We start from the raw sequence: 27,080 nt of genomic DNA, 5'->3' as shown, positions 1-27,080 counted from the left end.
GAGAGGCAGAAAAGGTGAGTGGATATTTTCCACAAGTGTGGTTCCCACAGTGAAGCATGGAGGAGGAAGTGTGATGGTGTTCAACTTCAAGGCACACTAATCCAACATGGCTACCACAGCACCCTGCAGCAACATGCCACCCCATCTGGTTTGCACAAAGTGGGACCATCGTTTGCTTTTCAACAGGACGATGAGCCCAAACACTCCTCCAGGCTATGTAAGGACTATCTGACCAAGAAGGATCATGATGGAGTGCTGCATCACGTGACCTGGCCTCCACAATCACCTGCCCTAAACCAAACTGAGATGGTTTGGGATGAGTTGGACTGCAGAGTGAAGGAAAAGCAGCCAACAAGTGCTCAGCACCTCTGGGAACCCCTTCAACACTGCTGGAAAACCATTTTCGGTGACAACCTCATGAAGCTGATTGAGAGAGTGCAAAGAGTGTGTAAAACTGTCATCAAAGCAAAAGGTGGCTTCTTTGAAACATCTAAAATATAAAACATATTCTGGTTTGTTTAACACTTTTTTTTTTTTACTACATGATCCTATATGCATTCCATCACAATTTTGGTGTCTTCAATATGAATCTGCAATGTAGGAAATAATAAAAGCAGAAGAAAAAACACTGAGTGAGAAGGTGTCTCCAAACTTTTGACTGGTACTGTATATAAGTAACTAAAACACAAATATTGGTCATAGCTTGACATAAATGCAGGGTAATATTCATATGATAAAACATATAATTTCTGCCACTGCATAGATGAGGGGGTGTCAAGCATACGGCCCGCGGGCCAAAACCAGCCCGCCACAGGGTCCAATCTTTGCAAAGTGTGAAAATTACAGCGAAGACATCAACTGCTATGTAAAACACTATATTGTTCAGTTCGAGATACCTGTGACTAAATGTTTTGTGCCTTTGTAGATACACTGTGATCTGTAAGTTGCAATGCACGTGTGTAAATGATAAACTGAGGCATAATATTGTTGAAATTGCACTTATTTTTCTTGAGAAAGTTTTCATAATGTTTTGTAAAAAGATAGTTCATTACATGTGAACATTTTCAGAATGTACTTGTACTTTTTTGCACTAGAACAAAGGGAAACATTTGGAGTTGTCGTTATTTATAGGTTATTTACAGTAAAGGTAAATTTATCATTTTACTGGTCCGGCCCATTTTAGATCAAATTGGGCTGTATGTGGCCCCTGGCCTAAAATCAGTTTGACACCCCTGGTATAGGCAACCACCTTTTTTCCCCCTCTGCGGTTTGCGCGGCAGAAGTTTGGACCTTTGCGGCTGCCGTAGCTGGAGGAGGAGGAGGAAGAGGAGGAGGAGAGCATGACTGGTCCTTTGACGTGGAATATTTCCGTAAAGAGACGATGGAGGAGTAGCAGCGTGTAGCTCGAAGCTATCCCGTATTAACCTGACACCGAGACGGGATTTAGCTCCTGAATCCGAGTCCGATCTGGGTTCACGGGAGCGGCCAGACTGCAGTCTTTGACAGACTGACCCGTTTGTGTCCCCCCGCCTCCCTCCGCTCAGCCACAATCATGATAAAAGCCATTTTAATATTCAACAACCACGGGAAACCGAGGCTTTCTAAATTCTACGAGCATTATGTGAGTAACATGGGATTTAGTTGTTATTCTGCTGTCATTTACTCTCCATAAAGCTGTGTTTGTATGATTTAGAGGCCAAGAGGAGAAAAGTAAATAAAAAATCTCCAGCTGTGGCTATTCACTTTTTTTTTTTCCCCCTTAATGTTTTCTTTCTGTGCTGTTAATGCAAACCAGCTCCATCTTTCCACTGTTTTCACGCTATCTGTTTGAATGGGAAGGCGTGTGGACTTCGCTGTAGTTTCAGACCTGCTGTATAAGATGTCCTTTCTGAAATATGAATAATTAAACGTGTGCAAGCCGAGGCGAGGCTATCACATTCCTGCCGGGATCCAGCCTGGTTTTTATTCACTTTACATCCAGCTGTGTGGCGTGTGAACACACACTCAAGTGAGTTTCCTCTGTTTGTGTCACATGACTTTAATAACGCCCTTGTGAGCGCCTCGTGCTCACTCCAGCCTTTCAGCTGTATTGTCATTAACTTAAAAAGAAAAAAAAAAAAGTCCACGCAGGTAGAAAACGACAGGTTATGTAATATCCTTTGCCTGGCCAAGCTGTGTTGGCTTGTTCCCATAATTGGATTTATATCTCATGGATGGCTGCCTGGCCCTTCTTTAATATTGGTGCTACAATAGCAAGGTGACACAGGCCTAATAGTTGACTGGTTGAGTGACAGAAAATTAATTGGCAAGCAAATCATTTGTATCAAGCAAAGGTTGCCACAGATTTGCAGGAAAAAGGCTCCTCAAAAACTGTAAGGTTTGATACAGTCATCGTCAGGTTTGTTCTCATGACGAATCTGTCTGCAAAGCTTTAATCAGAGTTCAAATATAAGGACATTTTAAACGTGTTGCAGTATCATTTTGAGGTCATTTCCCCTTTAATTGTCTCAAAATCTTCGCGGTCTAAAATAACTTCAAATTTTGACCAGCAGCTTCTCAAATGTGAGGGTTTCTTGATTTTCATAATCGGTTAATCGCCTGATTATTTTCTCCATTAAAGGATTTCATCAGTTGGTTTATAAAATATCAGGAAATACCTGCAGAAAATTGAATCTTCAAGTCGTCAAATTGCTGGTTTTGGATCAGTCCAAAAAACACAAAAATATTTAGTTTATTAAGCAGCGAATCTTCACATACGAGTAGATGGAGCCGGCAAATGTTTGACATTTTTGCTTGATAAATCAGGGCAGTAGGTCATGGACATTTAAAGATGTCACTTTTGTCTTTTTTCAGTATTTTCAATTGTTGGACATGTTGGAGATGAATCAATCTAAGGAAAGTTACCGATAGGTGCAGACATTCTCTCTGGACTTAAAAACACTGTTTAGCTTCATTTTGCGTGTCCCGGTAAGTCTTTGTTGAGATGGACGTGAATGTATTTGTATTTGAGGAGGATTAATTGAAATTGATCGGATTATAAGAAGGCTATGTAGACACCATCTGTTATATTAAAAGCTGAGGTGTCGGTTTACTGGCTGGCAGCGTGTAATATTTCACACATACTGCGAGCTGTGGAAACTGTCCTCAGCATTCAGTCTATTTAAGTTAGTTTATGGTTAAGAACAGGCCCTAGTGTTGGTTGGTGTTTATAGATGAAGGCTTGTGTGAGGTGCTGCACATGATGATACTAGGCAGTGAAGCATGACGTGTGTTTGTGGAGAGGGAGTCGCACAGCTGAGGAGGTCTCCTAGTTAGAGCCGGTTTGCTGGCTCAGACACAAGTCAAAGCATCAGTCAGATCTAAGGGTGACATGTGGGGGAAAATGAGAGTGATGTATGTAAGCACACAAATTCACACCGCGTAAATTCATTTACCATCAATCGACACTCGGCCAGCATCAGTGAGAAGTTTTGGGAGATGAACAGCTGGGTGTTCATGCTATAACAGCAAGGCCAGGCCACATATGTGTGTCGCGGTGTTGGGATTGTGCTTCTACGTTTCATAAAATTCATTATACTGACATACAGTACGTTAATAAACACTTGACATGTAAAAATGTTCTCATACCTGTCTACAACTCCATTATAGCGTGTCATGAACAGTATGTAATATTGATTAGATACAAATGCAGCCAAGGGGAGAGAAGGGGGTTGGACATGAAACAAAGTGGGGATGTTGCAGGTTTAATATATGTGCCTTTAACCATTGGGCCGCCTGTATGCCCTCAAATATCACACACGTCTCCCATAATGATATTAAGGAAGAGGTTGGTACTGATATTCGTACTTCTGAAGGCCACATATTGTCCAGAGAAGGACGCGGGAACACAAGAAACATCTTAAAAGGAGGTTGAAAAGGATGCTGCTATTTTTCAAGATTCTTATTTGTGACTGCATCATTAAACTGTGAGAGAATTCATTAGATATGTACAAAACTCTCCCGCGTACTTGAATTAAGCTTAATCGCAAGTTAATTTAGTGTTCCGTTTTCTTTTTCTGCCAAAACTATGGTGCTATAAAATAAAAATAGAAAACTTTCATTGTCTGACTCAGTCTGCATCAATATATCTTATGCTATAAGTCACATGACTGAGTCAGTCTTCCAGCCAGCTGCGTACTGGACAGCCTCTCCTCTCCTTGTGCTCACTGACCTGTTATCCACCCTGAGAGGACATTAGCACCCTTTGGTGAGGCTGACTCAATGTTGGCGCTGCACACAACAAGTATTTAACCGCTGCTGACTTCTGATTGATGATTGTTAGGCTAGATTTCTAAACCTCAGGCTGTATGTTTTTGGATGCCTTCTCCTCGACCTTCAGTATGCATCTTCATTTCAATTCTTTATCAACTAAAATGTGTTTGCCTGATAATGTCTAAAACAACCCAATGCAGGAAGAGGATGAAGCCCGAATCTGGTTATTGTGTCATGGGACTCTATTAGTTCAGGAAATCTTCAATTGTTAGCCCACTTTTTAAGCCTTTTAGTGGATGCTTGCAATCATGCCTAAGGATATTTGTGGTTTTAAACAGAATCTCATCCATCAGCAAATAATGCCTCGGTTCAGCTTTGTGCAAAGAAATCACTGCCTGTGTAGCCCGTGGGCACTAGTGTATGTTTAAATATGACAAAGAGAATAGTTTGGATATGAAAAAGAAAGGTTAGGAGAACCATTCATATGCCTGCTGACCCAGTCTTCCTGCTAGAAGTAATGAAACGGCTCACTGGAAGCGATTAAGTGCACAAACAGCATATTATGCACCGACTTCTCTTTGTTTAACTTCCTCTGTTATCTCATTCGTCTTGCAGAGCGAAGACACGGAGCAACAGATCATCAGGGAAACCTTCCACTTGGTCTCAAAAAGAGATGAGAACGTCTGTAATTTCCTAGAAGGTGGAATGTAAGTTGTGAGGCCCAAGTGCTCCGGCCAGGCCTGCTCCTGCATAAGCAACTGTGTCTAAATGCTAAAGAAGTGGGTTTTATCTCCCAACTCAGTGGAAGTAAACGCTGGGGAAGCTAAGTACTCAAATCCAGCATCAGAGGAATTCATTTCACACAATAAAGGAAAGCTCAGAGGGTTGCATGTATGACAATCAATAATAACAGCGTTGATGTTAAGCTCATTTATCATTCATGAATGAGGAGCGGACCAGGCCTCCTTTTAGTCCACTGCTCACACTCACATTTGCACTTTTTCCTCCCAGCAGTCTCTTTGACACTATACATTATAAGAAGTATCCCGTCAACCAAGTATTTAAAACTATTACTACTATTATTAATTAGTAATTACACAACACAATACTAGGGGGGTTACAACATGTCGTGGCTCAAGCCGGTTTTGTTTGTGAACACAAGGCCAGTCTTCTCATGTTAGCATATCACATGTCGTATCTTTACATATGTTGACTCACGACTTAAAGCATCCTCCCTGTGTTTCTAGATAGATAGATAGATAGAAATACTTTATTGATTGTTTCTGTGATGTCTTTGTAACATGTGTATGACATGCTAATCATACCAGGTTATGCTCAGCATAGAGTGCAAAACAAGTCAAGATTTCCGTCTTTTTCTATCCCTACCTGTAATGTATTAATCAGGACAGGTACCGGTGTGATGTTTCCTTGTCCCCTGCGTTTCAGGTTGATTGGAGGATCAGACTACAAGCTGATCTACAGACACTACGCCACACTGTACTTTGTGTTTTGTGTGGACTCTTCAGAGAGCGAACTAGGAATTTTAGACTTAATCCAGGTAAAAACCTGAGAAACCACAGTTGATCTATAACCATGTACCCCTGGTGTCTTTCTTGAATTATTTTTGTGCTACAATCAATGGCAAGTCAATTCTTTTTTTTTTTTACATTCAGTTCTTTTCATTTTCAGGTATTTGTCGAAACGCTGGACAAATGCTTTGAGAATGTCTGTGAGCTTGACTTAATTTTCCATGTAGACAAGGTAGGAAATACGTTTGAATCGGTTTGCCTCTTTGTGATGTTGCATTTTCACAACACTGCTTGAATGTTTGATCTTAGAAATGACGTCGGCCTAGTATGACATCAGTTTTACTATTCTGCCTGAGTCATCAGTGTCACACTGATCTGATGTTCTGTCTTGTGCTGTGACAGATTAAGTGTTGTGACATGTCATTGAGCAAATTAGTCAGTAACAATAATTGGTTTGTCAAATGATGTTTTTTGTGTTACAAGCGGCTTCTACACCATTCATACTTGCTTACAATTACAGTAGTTGATTGGCAGAAAGTTTATCAGGAATTATTTTGTTAATTGATTCATGGTTTTAGGCATTTTTTCAAGGAAAAAAATGGTACATATTCTCAGATTCAGCTTCTCAAATGGGAGAGTTTTCTGCTTTCCTTTGTCTTACATTATCTTATGTGACCATCACATATCTTTGGGTTTTGAAGCTCCTGCTCGGACAATTTCAATATGTCATCTAGTGATATTAAAACACGATTCACATCTTATTTTTCTCAGGTCCACAACATTCTGGCAGAGATGGTGATGGGCGGGATGGTCCTGGAGACCAACATGAATGAAATCATCACACAGGTGGACGCCCAGAACAAGATGGAGAAGTCTGAGGTAAGCCTGACCCTGCCAGACCACTTTATGTATGTACGTATGACTTGATTCTACCTCCATACTCTCCGAGGTATTGTATACAGTATGCAGGCATGCGTGTATGCTGCACCCTGCATGCTACTCTCCGGTGAACTTGTGGATGCTCCCTACCTACTCTTGAGTGTTTGTGCCCTTTTTTCGGCCTCTCCTCTCGCTGCTGCACTGCTCTCAACACAGGCCAAAACTCAAAACGTGTCCTTTACTGTATCCCTCAGTGTAAATGACAGTATCATAGCCATCGCTTTTGTCATTATTATGGAGACTTAACTGTACCATTGTCCAGTGCATCTCCAGAATCTGTGACCATTGAATCACTCAATCACCATCTTAAATTCGATCATGTAGAAATGACACATATTCATGAAAACAGGCTGGTTGTAGGCTGTGTTTTACATTCTTATTAATCTGGAAGAGAATGTGAATTTTATACACTGTTCATGTTGGACTAAATGCTTTTCCAGTGTGTTTTGTAACATCTACAAGCCAGTGTCCTTGCTTAGATATTTGCCCTATGCAAGGACATTGCTTTGCTTTCCATACAGCTTCTGCTAGCAGATGAACGTTCATTTACTTTTTGGAAAGTTTTAATCGCACAGACAGCCAGAGACAATTTCATGAAATCATTTCTGTTTTACAAAATGTGGATTTTAGTCTCTGATAGTTTAAAATTTAACTGCTCTAATGATTCGGCTTTGTTTTCATTATGACTTACAATGCACTGCAGTAATGTCTAAATATTGGGGCAATGTTCTTGGGGAGTCCTTTTTTGCTTTGCAATGAGAAATGCTGACAGAAAGTCCTAAAGTTGTACAAAGTAGTTGTGTTTTGCCGCTTACACAACGAGGTGAAAGGTTGGTCAGGTTTGACATCAATTGACTGACATCAATTGTGTGCTCCAGCATTTAAAGTTTAAAAGATTTAGTGTTAAAAAAATTGCATTTTTTCTAATAACCTGAGCTACATTGTGTGCTTTTAACAAGATAGAATCTTCTTTTTTGATTGATGTTCACTAAGCCGAGTCTTTTACTGTTCTACAGTCACCAGAGCTGCTCTGTCTTTCCCTTTTGGACCTACCCTAGACCGCAGTGTGTGTTTTTCACACTGATGCTAATTCAAAATGACATTGTCCATTTATAGGGCAGTCTCTGGGGAACAAGGAATGAGCTGTTCTCCTTCCAAACGGGCAATGACTGATTAAGTGGCATTAGTGTTTTTTCCTCAAACTTTCTCAAATACTATAAAGATAATTGTGGGACAACCTTCACATCATTTTTGTCATTCTAAGTGTGTGGTCTATGATAGGTCCTATCACTTTTTTTCTGTGGAGATAAACTGTAATTACTTTAATCTGCTTTAACATTCCTCATTCCTCTTTTTCCTGACCCTGTCTAGTTCTTTCCATTCTTCTCTCTCTTTACAGACGTTTATCTTTCAGTCTACCAGGCAGGACAGGTAGACACAGGTACTGCTAAATTTACAACCAAGTACTGTAACCTTAACTGAAGTTTACTCCCCTTCCCTCCCGCGTCTCACCATATGGCCCTCCATGTAATAGCAAACTTACGTCACTAACATACAATAGGAATCTTTAATGGCAGACCCAAAAATGTTGCCATTTCTTTTTTTAAACTCAAAATAGTTGTCGCCGTCTCGTTGGTGAAAGCACAGGAGGTGACAGTATAACAGCTGACAGTATAATGCCACCTATTACAATTGATAAATAAATAATATCTTTGTAAATTTTGTAATGTTGAACTTCTGTTGAGACTGTGTCAGAGACGTGGTGCTTCAACTCTTTCAAACTCGTTTTTGAGGCAGCGAAGAAGCAGCTAGTTTACGGTGGTGCATTATACGTATTGTCAGGTGTACCTATTATATTGTCCACCCACTGTAGTTCAAAGAAATCTAAATCTAACAAGCTAGAGACACTACAGAACTCTTTTTTTTTTTAAGGTGTTTTATTGTGTTTTGAGTTCTTTAACCCTGCTAAAGAACACATATTTAGCAAACACGTCAATTTTTAATGAGATTGGTCTCTTTGTGTAATAATCAAAATTAACTGTGACAATATCAAAACTTCTCTGGCCTAGAATGGGGCAGTATATTAAAAGGACAGTTCAATATTTTGGGAAATATGTTCATTGTTTGTTTTGCAGATAGTTAGATGAGGGGATTGATAATGATTGAGGACTGATATCAGTCAAATACCTGAATGCTAGACATGTATCTTCAGTCAGCAGCTGGTTAGCTTAGCTTAGCTTAGCTTGAGGAACCTGGAGAAATCATTAGCCTGGCTCTGTCCAAAGGTGACAAAATACACCTACCAGCACCCCTAAACTTCACTTATTAACAGTTTATATAAACCTATAATTTTCAGGGCTTTATGTGCCAGACTATTTGTTGGCTTGGACCAGTTGCCAGGCAACCAGTGGATAGAAACAGGAAGTTAAACAGTTTGACACAACCCTTTTCAAACAAGCAAATAGTTGTTTTAGCACGCACGGTAGGTGTTTGTACAGGTTGAACAACGAGATATAACATTTTCATTAATCAGCTTTAAAGGTGCTTTTAGGTGGGCCACAGCCAGGCTGGCTGTTTCCTCCTGTCCTGACTGGTTGCTAGCCGTAGCTACATATTTACCATACAGATATAAGAGTGGTATTAAATCCATCTTTTAACTAGGCGCAAAGAAAGCATTAAGCATATTGCTCAAAATGATGACCTATTCCTTTAAGGTATCACCTTTTTAAACCATGTGTAGTTTGTCTTAAACCAACAATAAAAACATCTGATTTTAGACTTTCAGCCATTTGCACAGATTGGCACAGAGATTAGCTACTGCTCCAGCCTTTAATAAGGCTCTGTCACTTACATAGACTAGAGAATCAAGTCATTGTCGTGTGTTACACAGCTGGTGTTACTATTTCTGTACATATTGGTCACCCACTGTAATGGGCTTGCACAGTTGGTCTCTAGGCGACCTACAGTGATGAGAAAAAAAAGATCTCGAGTGTCCTTAATACTAAGCCCATGTGCTGGATCAGCATTCCTCTCCACGGTCATCCTTCCATCCAACACAAGTCTCCTTGGTTCTTGGCAGAGGGAGGAATGCCCATAAGACAAACACTCCATTGAAATAACCTTGTGAAAATATGTTGAGTCGATAAATCTACAATCCAGACATACCCTACGTGTGTCATACCACTAAATGATTTACGCGTTCGAATGTGTTCATTACAAAAACACTTTTGGCCAATTTTGGGTCTTTCTGCTAAAGATTCAGTAGGGGAGAGGGGGGTGGGGGGGGGGGTCTCTAACCACAGTGATTCTCAAATGTCCTTTCACACTTGAGACAAAAACATCGATTCAGTCACTCTCCACAGATGTATTTTATCGTTCCACAAAGCTACAGTGAACGCTGAATTGCTCTTATGAAGTTCCACATTGAGATTCATTGTGTTAGAGTGAAGTGCCTCCTCTGTCCCTGAGAATAGATCTCCCATTGTAGTTTAGAAGTACTAGGCCTACAACCTCCTTATGTCATCACTAGTTAACACCATAGATGTGTAAATGGCAGAATATTCGTATTCCTCTTTTCAAAAACATGTTCGTAGACAGACAAATGTTAGCCACAGTCATGTGTAGTCTTTCCAGAGGTAATTCAGCCCCCTAGAAGTACAGCATCAACTGTGCTATTGTGGCTAAAGATTAAATTGTGTTGTTTTTAAATTTGACCCACAGATTCTATACACACCTATCTATCCAAACATCATTTCCGTCTTCATATCCAAATCCATTTTTTCTGCTTTACCCAATTCTCTCCTTGCATTTTTACCCTTATCGGTCCTCAAGAGTCCGGTGGGTTCACTTTCCAAGCAATGCTGCCTTTTGTCCATTTGATGAATGTCCAGCACTGCTCAGTACTTCAAAATTAGTGAATGGTCTAGTACAGTATGTCCTCACAGTTGATTTGTAATTGGCTCTGGTTGTGGTGTAAATCATTATAGAACCAAATAATGCATGTGCATATGAAGCTATGAAGGCATCTGAATGTACATTTGCACATGTTGTCTGTCCTAGTAGCTGTCAGTGCTTTTGCATTTTGTCAGCAGTTTTTGTCTATAGTACTCTGTTTAGCACTGTGTGTGTGTGTGTGTGTGTGTGTCCAGTGTTCACTGTTCAGTGTTCAGTGTGTTGTTGTGTACAGCATGTTGATTATATTACTGATTTGTATCTTATCAATCCTTCATGTGTGTGTTTTGTGTGTGTGTGTAGGCCGGTATTGCAGGAGCACCTGCTCGTGCCGTATCAGCTGTAAAGAACATGAACCTCCCGGAAATGCCCAGAAACATCAACATTGGTGACATCAGCATAAAAGTGCCAAATTTACCTTCCTTCAAATAGTGGCAGCGAGATCGTGAACCTGCAGATGTCAGCTAATGTTTACCGAGATGCAATCTGTTTACCAAAACCTCAAATTACTAACTTTTATCAAAACCATACATCTTGAAGGTACTGTGTGACTTGACACTCCTTGTTCTAGTGTTATCTCTTTGTTTTTCCTATTAAAGAAAAGAATGTTTTACAATGTGATTATTCTGTTGGAAGGAAAAATGAAGTATTTATTTATCGGTACATTCCTTCTGCCTCACTGGAGGTTGGCCCTTGACATTTAGCTGCTACAGTACAGATCTGTGTCAGTTTGTAACTGAAAACCTTTCACCATCTCAAGTGTTTACTTAAAAAAAGAAAGTGTGGCAGGTATTGATGTTTTGCAACAGTCTCATTGGTTTGGTTATTCCAGACTAGAGAAATCAATGAATGGAGACAAAAGAGCATGAAACCATTTCGACTACCAAACTGAAACAGGTCTGCTACAGTATTGAAAGTCATAAATTACAGCTTGTTTGTAAAATCATTGCAAACAATAAAGAATATTATTATATTGCAGATATGCTGTGTGACAGAAGTATGGATATATATGCTGAAATGATTTCTTTCTTTTCTTATTTGTATGCAAAATATTTTTAAATGATTTATCATGTCTTATCAAATCTCTTGATTTTAATCTGTGCATGACCTTTTTTTTCTTCTTTTTCAACATAATAAACTGTCGAAACTCAACCTGTGTGTTTGTCTGACTTCATTATTACTCTTATCTTACATTGCTAGTATGTGTTTGATATAGCACATTTAATCCACTGTTCTCAGGCGCAGCATGTCATTAAAATATCCCTGGGCATGTCCCACTTATAAGATTTAATTTAACAATACTGCATGTGGTAGGTATGGTAGGTCTCCAGGGGCCTTTTATAAGGAATTCAAAAGATGTAACCAAAGACTGTAATAATGGCTGATTAATAATTTAGTAATACTTTATAGATCTAGTTATGAGTCATTAATAAGAATACATTTGGGGTTGTGAAAGCTCTTTACCTGGTTCAAGCATTTGACCACTTATTCCGTGAAAGAGGAGGCAGATGATTTATTTGAAAACACCTTGTTAACATGTCATCCTGTATCCACTTTGCAAGGTGTACATATTCTTTATCCTGTGAATATTTGCACATTCCATCCTCTCAGCTTTAAACGCTGTACAGCTCTTTTCACTTTAAAAACGGATGTCTTTCACATTTATTATTAATTTCTTAGTGATATTTATAATTCTTGACTTTTGCAAAGCTTGATTTTTTTTTTTTTTTTCTCACTATGGTTATTGTGAAAATCTGCAGGACATTCAAAAGTAAATCCTTGTATGTGGCAATACCCCTATTGCTGATAAGACACTTGAAAAAATGAAGACCTACCAATGGGAATTTGTATTTACCTTATAACTAGTATTATAACTTCACACTTTTTAATACCACTGCAATACGATCGTGATCCGATTTTGTCTATTGCGCATTAACCACCGGCTCTGTTTGTCCATTGTTAATTCCGTAGTGACTCTTATAGTTTCATTGTGCGCAGCTGTTACGCAAACTACACGACCGCACTACTGCGACCGCAGCTGCTTTCTGGTAAAATTATTGTAGACCTACTCTATTAAAATACACCAGTGTCACACTTTTAAACTTTATTTCAAATACTGTTTTTCTACATCCTGCACTTCACTGCGCATTATCGCGCAGCTTTGACTGTCACGTGAGCCGTCTCGTGACAACAGGAAGCAGGAGGAATGACAACAGTGTGAGGAGGATGCTGCTGCTGCTTTGACACTTTTCAGCTCTTTATTTTCTACTGACAGAAAGCAACAAGCTACGATGACTTCTATTATAAAAGAAACACAAAGGTGGGAAGTCTTTTTTTTAAAAGTCAGAGACGAACTAGCTAACATTAAGCTAACTTTAGCCTTATTCCGAGACACAAAGGCAAAGTTGTCGATATTGTGATTTGATGCATAAATGGAGATTAGCACACATGTTAGTCTAGCTTGGGGATGACTTATGCTACTGCTGTCTACATTAAACAGTGTCTTTTTTTTATCAGGTTTCTTGCTCTTTTAGGGCGAAACCATTTTACACCAATTCTTTGTAATGCACCAAGTTATGTAGTCATATAAATGGCTTTGGTGGAAGCTACAGTTGAGGTGAATAGGAGTAAAGTAGATATATTTTTGTGCCTTAGGCCAACTTAGACATTGGCAGTCCACTTGAGCATTGTAGGACCTTTACGTTTTAGAGGGAAATGTAAATAAAGTAAAAATATCAGAAGGGTAGACACTTTCCTTTGCAGAATAAGGTATTATACCTATGATTCACCTCCAAAATATTGTAACTTTGATGCACTGTTTTAGGTTTAAAGGCAGCAATTCGGGGCAATCAAATAGCGAACGAAAAATGTCTCAGTCTTTATGAAAGAATCACAAACTGGGGCTAAAAGTCACAATTCTTCTGAATGGGTGCGCTTAAGTGCATAAATATTTGTCGTGCCACCATGTGTTTTCTGTGACTGAAGAAGTTTAAAATGACAAGAATGTAAGTTTCATAACTTAAGTCAAGACTGTATGTCATTGTTAAGAAAAGAGGATTAGAGAAGCAAAATATATAAATATAAATACATGCTCACTTAGTGTAAGTCTGAAGTGTAAAACCAGTTATTATGTGAGATGTACAAATTGGGCTTAAAATCCCCCATTCTTCAGAACTAGTCATTTTAGATACAGCAGGACTGTAGTGCTACTACTTGGTTTGAGCAACATCTTGAATGCTTCTTTTTAATAGAGTCGACTGGCTTTGTGGTGTCTCTACTTCAATGTAACTGACAGCTGACAGTGAAATACTTCTCATACATGTCATCACACTTGGGCAGTAAACTCTGATTCTGTTTCTTAACCAAAAGATCTGAAAATGTTCTACGCCGCTGTCATCAATGCACACATTTGTTGTTTTCAAACAGCATTAAAGAAGCGGTGACTTTCATCAACGCAATTGATGTGAACAAGTTCTCCAGGCTGATCTCCCGCATCATACAAAAGCTTCATCTGAAGGTACAGAGGCTGCGCAGTGTTATCCATGCTAAAGACAAGAGGCTTTTGAGGCTTTTGCAGTAAAGCTTTAGTGCTACAGAGAGAGGTGCATGCATAATGACCTATTGGAGTGTCAGTCAGTCTAATGAATGCTCACTCATGCCTGGCCCTGTTGATCATTGTGGTTTTCCACAGACTTAACTGGCTGTCAAAAGGTGTCAGTCATTCACTCCAAGAACAGTTTGTTTTATTTTTTTGATTTGTCAAGGAAATTAATACTTCTTTGTTTAATGAGTTAAGTATATTTTTACACGTCTTAGCAAGAAAAGCACAGGAGTAACTAATGACATTAATAATGACTGTTTTGCATGATTGCTCACTGTCATGGCTTCCTGTTACACTTAATTAGAATGGACCCATTCTTAATGTCATTCATTTAACCTGTGGCCAAAATGTCCGCTATGTAAAAGGTCTGTTCACACTGGGTAAATTGTTTCGCTGTTTGTGTTGAAATACAAATGTATTTATTCCAAAATGCATTTTGATATTTTTCAGTCTATCAATTGATTATTTATTGGATAATTTAGTCTAAGCATATTAAACGTGGTGACCATTGCCCATTATAAGTTAGCATTATACATATATATATTTTTAAATATATTCTCTTATTGGTATTTAACAGATAACTAATACATAGCAAAACAAATCCCCATTCAACTCACATTCAGTCATCCTCTTGTTGGGAAGAAGGATTAAAAAAACAACACAAGGAGCTCACACGTTTAAAGATAGTTATACAAACAGACAAACATTATACAGAACACCTTATTCAAAGAGAGCTACATCTACGGTAATGATCCTATTACAGACAGAGAAGACTACACTAATCCAGAGGTGTAACCTATTTTCCAGGATTGGTCATCCCTCCCAGTCATTTATATCTTTCAAGTTATCAAAATAGTTTAAACTTGGACTTTGGAGGTTATGTTTTATTTTAAGCTACCTTAAGTGAAACAGTACATCTTTTGGGGCCGGTATTTGGACATATCCTGCCAGCATAGCTTCAGAAAGGAGGAAGTGATGGGCTGTTTTAAACTGGATGAGACCGTGTCTAAACCATGGGGAAGATTTGTGCTTTTGTTCACATCCTCAGAGAAGGGACTTGTTCCCACAGAGTTCTGAAGCCAACCAAGGGTTTTGAAAATGACTTTTGAAAAGCATTGATTCTCAATCAGAAAGTAGATGGTCATATATTTTTCAGTTCTTTAAAACGGTGAACGGTTTCTTCAAATCAACACAGAAAATTCTGTTTTCTTCACAGGGAGAGCGGACATTCAGCGAAGAGGAGGAAGAAAAACTTCAGGCTGCTCTCTCGTTGGAAAAACAGGCTCTCCATCTAGTTCTGGAAACTTCTGCGTTTATACTAGAGCAGGTGAGGGGCGGTCATCTGACATTGCTATTAACGGTTTTGCCTGATTTTTGCTAATAACATTATAGGAATGCTAATCTTGCAAGGTTGGAGGTTCCTCTTTGTTCTTTAAGGATATTCAATATGTTTAAGAGTTCAACATTAAGTATTCTGGGATGGAGGAGGCCAAGTAAGAAACAGGTTTTGTACGAACATTTCCATTGCTTTGGATATGGAAGAGGAGAAATACGACCCACTTACAAATGTATTTCAATGCAGACAGAGGAATTTCTGTCCATTTTATATTTACCTCATGGGATTGTTTACATTATACAAAGCATTCAACTGAAAAGAATAAACTGAAACAACAGAGCAAATCAAAACACAAAGAGAAATACAGTAAGTAGCCATGCAAAGGGAGTAACTCTGCAGCTTCTGCCAAGAGACAATGTGATGATAAAGTACACAATTTACAAGTGTGCACATCACATACCACCGTTCATCTCAGCAAATCTCTGTTTGATGATGTCACTCTAAAGAAAGCAAGAAAGAGAAACTGGTGTCTGCAGATTTTTGGATCACACTGTGAGCCCTTTTCTCCAGCTGGGGTCACTGTTGTATTGTGAAATGTTATACTGCAGCAACGTTGAGTTGAGCGATGGGGATAAACGAGAATATGACTGAAGAGTGATGCGTTCTACCTGTAAAACATGATTAATGGTAACATTTATTATATTAATACCCTACCCTGTATCTCCTCCCCTCTGTAGGCAGTGTATCATAATGTAAAGCCAGCCTCTCTGCAGCAACAGTTGGAGGCTGTTCATCTGAACCCAGACAAGGCTGAGATGTTCTCTCAAACCTGGGCCACTGCTGGACCTGAGCTGGTGGAGAGACTAAAGCACAATATATTTGCCCCAAAAAAGGTATGGCTAAGTTTTATTTTTGGCCCTTGTTGCCACCAGACTGTTTTTCAGCGCTAACTCTGCCTACACCTACTGTGACACCATTTTTCTCTAAACCTGACCATGTTTCTAAACCTAATTTTAAAATTAATCCACTCCCAGACACTGAGTAATATAGCCCACTTTTCACACTACTTTATCCCTCTTACCTCTGCACGCTTTAGTGAGCCATTATAGTCGCTTGCTGCTAAATTGAGGATCAACATCGGTCAATCCACATTAAAACCGACCTGCTTTTGTGTGAAGTCTTCCTAGCTGTTCGGATTACAAAGAGCACTTTCGCAGCTCCCACAAGTTGTCACAACATTTTTAAAATGTGTTCCTTTTCACAGTTTGATTAAGCCGTGGCACTTCAAATAGCTTTCCTTTCAAAGACAATGGCATTAAGATCTAAGAGAGAATAAATAAGCAGCATGTAAGCATCAGTCACGTTATGCTGGAGTTGTTCCTGCTGTCATACATATAGACATCTTTCTCTGCCCATGTTGCTGCCAACAGAAGGCCGTGACAGCCATTGATCTTACAGATGACCTTTGACTTTGGCCCATAGTCAAGTCACACTAGAGACTGTGTATGTTTTTTCGTCCACCTTTTCTATGAATAGAAAGCAGGGATTTTTGTGTTTAGTCATTTCTGAGATTTCGAGTAAGATGATAGGGTCTTGTATAGGATTTACACCTTTGCCATTCAAGGAAACTGTAAACACACAATTTGCCACCTTGTCGCTTCTTCCTCATATTAGCTGGATGTGATATGTCATAAAAGCCTCACCCGTTGAGAGACACATTTATTAAAACACGTGTAGGCTGTGATCAAACTTGGTGTGAACTGTGAAGAGAAATTAGTCACAAACACTGGCGAGAAATGTTTCATGATCCACAAATAAACACAAGATTTACAAATATGTGTAACAGTTTCTGAGTAATTTATGGTGTTCACAGATGTATTTTTACCGGTCCCACACTGCACACCACATGAGTACAGTCTGGTGTCGCATGTTTTTTCTCCTCCCCTCTCTCTCCTCCTGTTTTCCTCCCCACTCCCCCCCCACTGTAAAAAATGGAATTTCCCCCCTTGGGGGATCAATAAAGGTGAATTGATTGATTGATTGATTGATTGAACCCACAAACAAATACCAACCAATATGAAAAAATATCAGTACTTAGATAATTCCAACTTCTAAGTTAAAAAATCTAATAACATTTACTAGAAAATGTTTAGGTTTGCATTTATTTACAGATTGTTGAATGTCTGTGCACAGATGACCTGACATATGCTCATTAGGTCACATTTGTGTGTGTGGTTTTGTAGCCTTTCGATCCACATTGTGCATCCGGCTTAGATGCACTGATGCGTCACCAGTATTGAGACTAATTTGTTGAGGTGCACTGCTCATTTGAATTTCCTTACTTGTCTGGATTTTCACAGTTTGTCCTAGTTTTTTTCATGTTGGTCACTGCCAGTTCTCTGATTGGGGAGCTTAGTTGCTGTTTTCTTTAACACTGCTGTCTATTTGTCTTTGTCTGTGGTGAACAGTGATGATTGCTTTGATTACCTGCTTTTGCTTTTAAATTGATCAAACTCCTACTTGGATTGCTAAATTCCAGACAACACACCTACCAAAAAATATTAAAATAAGAGGGAGCAAGAAATACAGGTATACATTTGATGGGAAATACATTAATAAGGTACTATACTATTTGTCTTTATCATTAGCCATGTATATATTACATAACATTTAAAATACAGCAAATTTATTTATTTACTTCATTAATTAATTCCTTCAAAATGAATAATTTACATATACTGAAAGTAAAATAAGCAACACGTCATAGAATTGTGGTGATTGTTCATGCTGCACTGCATGTTGTTCCAGTCATGAATAATGTGGCCCAGCCCTTCTCCACCTCACACCTGTCCTCTGATGCTGTGGAAGCATCCAGACCCAATAAGTCACACATGGTTTATTATTATGGCCTCTCTCTGCATCATAAAACACTTAACTGCCCTGCCTTGACTCTGTGCTGCTAATCCATCACCCTGCTACAGCTGACTAAGACCGAGAATAATAGTCTGACAACCTGCAGCTGGGAAGCAAGGCAACTTAAACTTGGAGGAGATTAAGCAAAGTTCTACTGTAGTAAATCTTCATGTCTATGTTAATGAGCATATCAATAAGTGTGAAAATACAGTTACTTCGAGTAATATTGTTAGCAGTTGGTCATCTGGTCAGCACATGGTCAGAAAAAAAGACATTATTAACTTATGCACACTCCATTTTCACCTAAAGAAACCTGTTTTGCTGATAATACACAGTCTGCAGTCTCATCTTCATAAAAGTGCGAAGGTTACAGTTTATCATAGATAATCTGACGATATATCAGAAAATCTAGAACAAATTAGAGTTGCGGCAATCAGTCGATTAATCATTTGGTCCATAGAAAGAAATCTATGATAATTGTTTAAGTATCGTATCATATAACACATATAGAACATTTTTCAAGCAAAAATGACAAATATTGGATAGTTCGACTAGCTGTTTTTCTTGTTGTGACATTATAGTACATTTAATAGTTTCATTTTTAGGACATTTGATGACATCACCATGTACTCTAGGATGTTGCGATATTTTATAGATCGATCAGTAGTTACCGACAATAATCGTCAGAGTAATTGATAATGAAAATAATCATTAGCTGCAGCCTTAGAATGAGTTCTACATAGTGTCTTATGGAGGAACGTTTAAAAAGTAGCCATATTTGCATGTTTCCATTTGAATATTTTCATTATACTATAATAATCAGGATTAAATAGTATGCTTTGTTAACATAAAACAATTTTAAAAAACAAGAATAATCAAGGCAGTAAAAAAAATCTAGGCCAAGCAGAGAGAGCACAATGAAGGACTAACAGAATATCAATATTCGTCTGAATATACACAAATATACATATTTATTTCCAGAGTTTTTTAAAAATGTGTCAAGGGCATTTGCTAAATTGGAGTGTGAGGTTTTATTATTACTATGTTAATATTAAAGAAAGACTGGCTCCATTTGTGTGTTTCAGCTGGAGTTTGTTGGCTGGCAGTTGAACCTGCAGATGGCCCAGTCCAGCAAAGCCAGACTGAAGTCTCCCAGTGCTGTCCTCCAACTGGGGCTCCGCAGTGAAGACTCTGAGGTGTGAACACACACACACACACACACACACACACACACACACATGCACACACACACACACACACACATGCACACACACACACACACACACACACACACACATGCACACACACACGCGTGCGTGCGTGTGTACTTTCGGGATGTGTACTTTCATAGTGTACACGACTACACGGCACTGTCATAATTTTCCTCGCTCTGCTTCTCTCACTGTTCACTCATTTATTTTAAACACACTAACTATTATAAAGATCCCTCATTAACCACTGTAATCAGAGAACTTTTGCGTGTTTCTGGCAAATGAGAAGCATCTCCAATCTGTCCCTCTTTCTTTGCTAATAGATGGTAATCCCTCTGGTGTCTGTCTTGACCCAGAGGTAGATGTACATCTGGCACCAGAGTAACAGTAGTGTAAAGACCAGAGATCAGGGAGCTTGTTATCTGAAACCTCCAGGGGCTCTTTGTTCTCTTGAGAAACTGACTCTGTAGCTAGAATTGCACAGTGTGTGCATTTATTGAAGGGTCGTACTGTAACTCGCACTGAACTGTATCCATTTATGCGCAGTATCCAGGCTTGTTTGCAATATGTTTTTTAGTCTAGATGTCTGCCTTATTGAGGTCATTGGTGAAGACTAGTTATGGCTTCCCTTATTTTTATTCTTAACACTCAATCTTGGCATAATATTAGTGTCAAAAGTATTACATACAAGATTTGCAGCATCCTAATGTCCTAGATGTGGGTATTTAGTGGAAAAGACAAAGAAACATGATACAAATATGGTGTTGACTTTGAAATATGGATTTTCCACTGTAGAGTTTCCGTTTCCAGTCATTTGTATTCAGTAGTTTGTTTGGATCCCAATTACCTAATGCTATGTAGTTACTCTAATAGCCAAGACCTTGGGGCCTCCCTCACTCATTTCTTTCCTTTCCACTGGGAGGAGGATTGCTCTGTTGCTGTAGCAAAAGGCATGCAAACTCAAAAGGCAGTTTCTTTTTCACATTAAATCATTTTCAGCCTTTTGAAGTTTGTTATTTTGATTGAAATATTTAACTAGACTTAATGGTCCGAGTCTTCTAACAACCTCAAATATGAACCCATACTTTACATACATTAATCAAGTGTTGATGTTTTGACAAATATTTGAAATACAGATTCTACGGATTGTGAATGATACACAGGACTGTTGTTTGTTGCCACAGATATTGAAAATTTTAGTTATTGCTTTCAGGCATTTGGCTGGTTTCTTTTAAAGCGGTTTTGTCTCAAAATGGTGGGACTGATTATCCCCCAAGCTTGGATTGTGTTGTTCCAGCTGACTAGTCAAGTATCTTTCTTGCACGCTGCTTTGTATTCAGTCCCGAGAGAATGCCGGCTCAGCCTAAACGCGGAATTAGGCGTGACATATTCAAATTGCTGCCGTCTTAAATGTAGGCCTATAGGCGTAAGCTAGAAAAAATATATGTTTTTCTTTATCTTTGTGAATACGATAGCAGTAAGAATTTATTATTTTGGACTATTTTCTGCTGTGTTTTCCCTAGGCTAGCAAGAGAGCCATTAATTTATTTAAATCCACTTACACAATTCCCCTTGTGGGAGGAGATAGCTGGGGGGCTAAAACAAGGCTTCTTAAAAGTGAAGTGGGATTCAACTTCATTGATAGTTACTGAGGTGCACGTCCTCTGGTGAGCTGCAGGGGGCACTGTTGTCTCACAGGTTGGAAAGCAACGCTCAGGGGCAGTAAGGTATCTGATAGATGTATAGGATACCTCGTTTAACTTTGTATTAAGGCAGTTTGAGTGTGCACAGGCTTTTTAAAAAGAAATTCCATCTGTATTTTATGATTAGAGTTTCTTGACTGTGAGTTTGTTTTCTTCCAAACTCTGAGAATTTCTCAGTGCAACTTCTGGAGTGTCAAAACACTGCGATGACTGAGAAGTAAATTAGTTTCATATTGAAATGAAATTCAGCTGCAAGTGTCATACTAATTACAGTCCAGTCCAGATTACACACCCTCACTGCTAAATGTTTTAAAGAGAGGGGATGGCAAAACTGCAAATAGGAGAAATTAGAGGATTAAAGGTGACAGAGGTCAGGAGAGGGGAGGAGGAGAGATACAAGGGAGAGGAGGTGAAAACAAATTTTAAAAAAAAGCACAAGGGGAGTAAAACAATGAAGATGAAGAGGATAAAGGAAAGAAAATGAAAGAGAAGAGAGGAAGGCGAGGGTGGCCGTCTGTATAGTATTGATTGCTGGAACCCAAGTGAAGAGTTAGAGACTCTCCCATCTGACCAGCCTCCTGCTTCATTAGCACTCTCCCTGAGGAGGAGGAGGAGGAGGAGGAGGAGGAGGAGGACCACTGCCAGGGAGCCCTGCATCTTCTTCACCAAACAATATGTTACATACATTATATCTACAGTGGAGGAAATGTTAATAAAGCGAGTGGACTGCTTTTTAGGATAATTTGATGTTTTTTTTGGTTTATTTTCACCAAAATTGTTATTATCAGGGGTATTTCTTTCACAACATGCCCCTCTTTGCCTCCAAAATATGTAGACTAACAACATATAGTGAAATAATAGATCATGGTGGCTGCTTCCATGCAGGAGTCGATGAAGCACCCCATGCAGGGGAGCTGCTATTTCCTTAAATTGAATTTGTATTGGGTTCGAGAGTTGCTGTGTCCTATATAAAAACTGCTGCAGAAGCATTGCAGTACATTTTCACACAGGTAAATGTCCAAACACTCACTATTTAATATTCAAAGAGTTTTAGTTCGGTGCAGGTATGACATGAGACCTGTTGCATGATTTGTTTGTTATTCCAAAGAAGAAGAAGCTGAGACAGAAAAAACTTCAGTGATCTGCTGTCGGAAGGAAAAAAAGTTCGAGAATAAACATGATCTGAGCGGGGGATAGACGGAATAAGATGAGGATGCAGGGGAAGGTGATAGGAAGGACGAAGAATAACGGAAAGAAGAAAACAGGAAAATGGCAGCAGAGAGATGTCAGTGGGGGAGGATGAGCATGATGAGAAGGATGGAGAGGTGACAACAAAGATGAAACATGTGGAGGAGAGTGGGGGGTGTGTAGAAATTTCCTTTGCAATTCATTGTGGGACCTTTGAACTATGGATTAATGGCAATATAGCAGCTGTGATAATAGTAGTATGTATGGAGTCTATTCATCAGGCAGTTAAAGTTGCAGTTATTAATGGGGAGCAGAATTTGCTATTGATCAACACAAAGAATCTATGCTTTCATGTGTATTTTCAGAGGACTTTAGCTAAGCACAGGATTCTGCAGGATGACTGCAGATAAGCAGATTTAATTCTTCTCTAGGCGCACAGACCTTGAAATAGTATTGTGGTGTGTTTTATACAGAGGTATGGTCTTTGTAGGATAAAGCTGTGCTTGAAGAGAAGCAAGTAAAAATGCCAATTTGCCCACTACCTGGTGTGTGTGTCTGTGTACCTTCCTCTCTTAGCTGTCTGAGTGTAGCTGCACACACACACACCTCCTGTACTCTAAATTTTAAGCCGCTGTGTTGTTTTATCCCTCACTTTTTATCTGTGCTGCTCACTGGTAAAAGAGACCTCAGAATATGACGCACAAGGATTATGCAAAAGATAAAAACTGAGACAAAATTATTGGTTTTGCAGGTTTAGATGTTTAGCTCTGCAGGAAAATTGCCAAGAAACACACACACCACAGTTCCCTACAGCGGGGATGGACAAACGTGAGTGGTGAAAGCTTTTCTAGCTCACATGCATTTCTGATTGGGCTACACAGTGTTTAGCCAGCTAACATTTTGGGGTGAATGAGCAAGGTACTAAACATACATTTAGTGGCATTCAGACGGTCCTCTCCTCCTTGAAACATACACATATAGAAAACAAATGGTCCAGAGTAGAAAAAGCAAATAATTACTAGAAGAAAAAAAAAGGGTAACAAGAGGAACGTTATAAATAAAACATGAAATATGTGCTTGAAGTAAGCATTTACAGGGCCATTAGTCATATTTTAAGGTATTTGGCCACTGAATCAGCAGCTAAACATTAGCAATACATTCAGTTGCATCATTAATTTGTGCAGCTCCGGGTACAATATATGACAGGCAGAAGAGAACAAATTCATTGTCTGATTGAGAGAGAATAGAGAGGCTTTTAATGAGTGCATATCATTGTCTTAGCAGTAGTTAAAGGAGTTAGCACAATCTTTCTATGTTTGTTTTAAAGTGCTGCCTGGCTTTGACAACCATTTCAGTAGGTACATAGTTCTATAGTCCTCCTAACTCAGATAGACAGTTTTTTTTTTTTACCTTTTGAGATTAATTTTAAATAACATGTAGAGGATTAACGAGGTAAAGCTCAAGAGCAACAACGCCCCCAAAACAAGTCTATCTTGTTGATCCTCTCGTGACCCTTCACGATCTTCTTGTCTGAGTCTACTGTACTCCTTTATGTGCTACGTAAAAGACTGTAATGAGCACGGGGCACCCTGAACATATGGTGAAACAGAGGGCTGACTCTCTTTCTCTCTCTGGTCTTTCCTTTTGTGATGTTTTACCGCTATCATTTTAGTCTTCTTTCTTTGCACAGTATCCATCTTCTTTTTTTATTCATAAACAGGCAAGTAGAGACTCTGATATCACTTTGATGAGTCTGAAAGATGAACTCCCTTGCCAGTCGTGGCATCTCTCTCTCTCTCTCTCTCTCTCTCTCTCTTTCTGTGTCTCTGACCTGTGGCATTAGAACGAGCCACTGCTCTGCCGACCAACGGTAGGGTGACATTAATAATACAGGCCATCCACTTGCATGGCAGCCACTGCCAATTTCAATATTTATTGTGGATACGCTTGGCCGCAAAAGTGTGGGGTAAGAGCTAGTGAGCTAATGTTGCTCCTACATGCTGGCTAAGACTTCAAAGGATATGTTTAGCTGATAGCCTCAGACAGACCTGATGAAAATTGATAAAGCAAAGCTCTTTTGAGTTTCAGTCCTCATAGGGGGAAAAAAAGACTAAATAAAGCTTTAAGACACAATCCCAAACAGATTTCTATTATGTTTCTCATATGGCCCTCACGCATTCAATCAACATTTGTGAGCAAGGACAGTTTTCTCCCAGAGCTACAGTCCCCATTTTACTTGATGGGACACTTAAGTTGTTGATAATGAACTTGAAAGTGACTTTGATTTGAAATCACTCCGGCTTTAAAATTATTTTTCACTCCCCCTTGGTGCTGCAATGATTAGTAGACTAGTTGATTACTTGGTTAACGTATGACTATCATCAATAATTTTAATGAAACGATTGTTTTATTATTTATCAAGCTAGATGCCAAATGTTTTGTGTTTCTATCTTTTTTTCTTATCTTTTCTTTCATTTAAATAGAATATGTTAGACTGATAACCACACTAAACAAGCAATTTAAAGACTTAATTTTTGGCTCAGGGAAATTGTTTTTCTCAAGCCTATTTTTCACAATTTCAATTTACAAGAGATTAATCGATGATGAAGAAAATCAAGGTTAAAGGTCAGGGTCAGCACTTTTGAGCTGGTGGAGATACAGTTTTTGGGTCCAGGTTGTATCCATATACTTTCAGGCAGTGATTTTTTGATTCTCAGGCTTCCACCCTGGACTTCTGGTCCCAACCCAACTTCAACCCGTCAACCCAACTTCTGAGCCATCCCTTTAACCATAGGCCTGGGGCCTAAGCTTTTGGGTAAATAATCATTGCCTGGAAGTATACTGAAATAACCTGGAGCCAACCACAGTTCTTTCTTAAATGTCATATTGTACAACCAAATAAATATATATTGAACCACAAAACTGACTGACGAAGGACAATAAATGGCTTTTTTCAGGGCCCTCACTGTTCCTCGTGATTATGATGTCAAAGTAGTTCAGTATGCTTTCAGTAAAATGTGGGAATGAACTAATAGCTCCAGCTGTATCTTGCTCACATTTCTCATTGGAGGAGTGTCTGTAAGAGTCATAGAAGCCCTGCTGTTAATTGTGCTCATTCAAGTGCATCTGAATTGTCAGACAGATCATATTCCTGCCAGATCAGACTGTAGAGGCTTCTGCGACGCTTTCACATTCACATTATTCTACCTCGGCAGATGCGCTGCCTCTTACTTTTGTATTGATCCCAAAAATAAATGCCCTACTGCAATTCTTCCTGTCTTTTCTTTTATTTGTGACTTATTTATGTGTGAATCTTCCATTTGTTGTTTGAAATTTTTGTGTCAAGTTGTCCCCAGCTAGCTCCAAATTATAAGCCAACTAATTCTAGTTTGTGGAAACCTGTTTGTTTTTGTTATCAAAGCATCAGACATGAAAGACTTTTCTTCTTGTGATTCTAATTTATCTCCTCTGTTCTGGCTTACAGCACCAGTGCTGTAATCACGGAGGAACGGAAGCTCTTTGTTTGAAAGCACACACACTCGCATGAAAACACAATGACATATACACAGTCACGCACACATATTGAGTCCTCCCAGTAAAAGGCTGTGACTTTATTTATTAACATTATGTGATGAGGAATGCAATTAAACATCCCATTTTGACTTGTGCAAGGAGGTGCTGTGATCAGAGGCTCCCTGAACATCCCTCCCCGCCTCACGTGTCTCCGTCAAGCCGGCATCACGAGCAGCAAGCCAAACTTTGAACGCAACTCAAAGCTCCCCCGGCGAGTTACGTAAAGACCGGTTCCTGCCTCCCACACGCTCTTGTCATGTAAACCCTTCAAACAACACACCCGGAGTAGATCCAACTTTTTCATTTATCATTTGTGGGATTACATGGCCCGATCAATATATTGGAGAGCTCTGATGTAAATGCTGCCATGTTCAAATCCTTCACACCAAGCCACCCACCAGCCAGGAGATACAAAGGAAGTTTTGTTTCAGTCTCTACTTGCCTTGCTCTACATGTCCCAAGATGCTTTGTTGCTTTGTGTGGACATCTTTTTAAGGGTCTCCCTTTCTCTCTCCATCTCTCTCCGTCTCTCTCTCTCCTTCTCTCCCTCATCTCCCTCCACCCCCGCCCCTTTCCCACTGGTGATTTGTTTTTCTCCTGTGGGATTTGGGATCCCATTCATCGAGGGCGCATTGTTCAGCTCTTATCCATTGCAGAGGATGGGCCCCGAGAGGCAGAATGGGTGACTGTGGGTGCTCTCGTCTCTCTCCCTCTCTCTCTCCCCCTACTCCTTGCCACCCCACTCCTTGCTCCTTGCCATACGATGATGTCATGGCTTTTATTTGCTCCGGGGGTACCCATTGATTCTCTCTCCGTATTACACACTCTATATCTCCCTCTTCCACCCCCCTACCCTCCCTAACCTCCACTCCTGTTTTCCTCAGC

General features: G+C 39.4%; 2 protein-coding genes across 2 annotated transcripts in view; both read left to right on the top strand.

The window, feature by feature from the left end:
- Positions 1-1,378: 1,378 nt before the first annotated feature.
- LOC139203667 (AP-3 complex subunit sigma-1) lies at positions 1,379-11,822 on the top strand. Its single transcript, XM_070833496.1, has 6 exons — positions 1,379-1,621; positions 4,867-4,958; positions 5,698-5,809; positions 5,941-6,012; positions 6,552-6,659; positions 10,974-11,822. Exons 1-6 carry the CDS (start codon positions 1,553-1,555, stop codon positions 11,100-11,102), a joined length of 582 nt encoding a protein of 193 aa, XP_070689597.1. The 5' UTR covers positions 1,379-1,552; the 3' UTR covers positions 11,103-11,822.
- Positions 11,823-12,876: 1,054 nt separating this feature from the next.
- Positions 12,877-27,080, top strand: part of commd10 (COMM domain containing 10) — a 53,285-nt gene continuing 39,081 nt past the window's right edge. The window contains exons 1-5 of the mRNA XM_070833304.1: positions 12,877-12,990; positions 14,097-14,187; positions 15,488-15,598; positions 16,345-16,500; positions 19,606-19,716. Coding sequence (XP_070689405.1) covers positions 12,962-12,990; positions 14,097-14,187; positions 15,488-15,598; positions 16,345-16,500; positions 19,606-19,716 — 498 coding nt within the window. The 5' untranslated portion in view covers positions 12,877-12,961. The remainder of the gene's footprint in view (positions 12,991-14,096; positions 14,188-15,487; positions 15,599-16,344; positions 16,501-19,605; positions 19,717-27,080) is intronic.

Source organism: Pempheris klunzingeri, chromosome 7, assembly GCF_042242105.1.
Source record: "Pempheris klunzingeri isolate RE-2024b chromosome 7, fPemKlu1.hap1, whole genome shotgun sequence".
Classification (NCBI taxonomy): Eukaryota; Metazoa; Chordata; class Actinopteri; order Acropomatiformes; family Pempheridae; genus Pempheris; species Pempheris klunzingeri.
Note: the sequence above shows the minus strand (reverse complement) of the source record. Positions and strands in the feature narration are given on the sequence as shown.

What these genes read in the sequence shown, in the direction of transcription:
- LOC139203667 (XM_070833496.1), top strand. Translation starts at nt 1,553, where the DNA reads ATGATAAAAGCCATTTTAATATTCAACAACCACGGGAAACCGAGGCTT. An exon ending in GAATTTTAGACTTAATCCAG is followed by an intron (nt 5,810 to 5,940) that starts GTAAAAACCTGA and finishes TTTCATTTTCAG; the next exon opens with GTATTTGTCGAAACGCTGGA. An exon ending in TAATTTTCCATGTAGACAAG is followed by an intron (nt 6,013 to 6,551) that starts GTAGGAAATACG and finishes TATTTTTCTCAG; the next exon opens with GTCCACAACATTCTGGCAGA.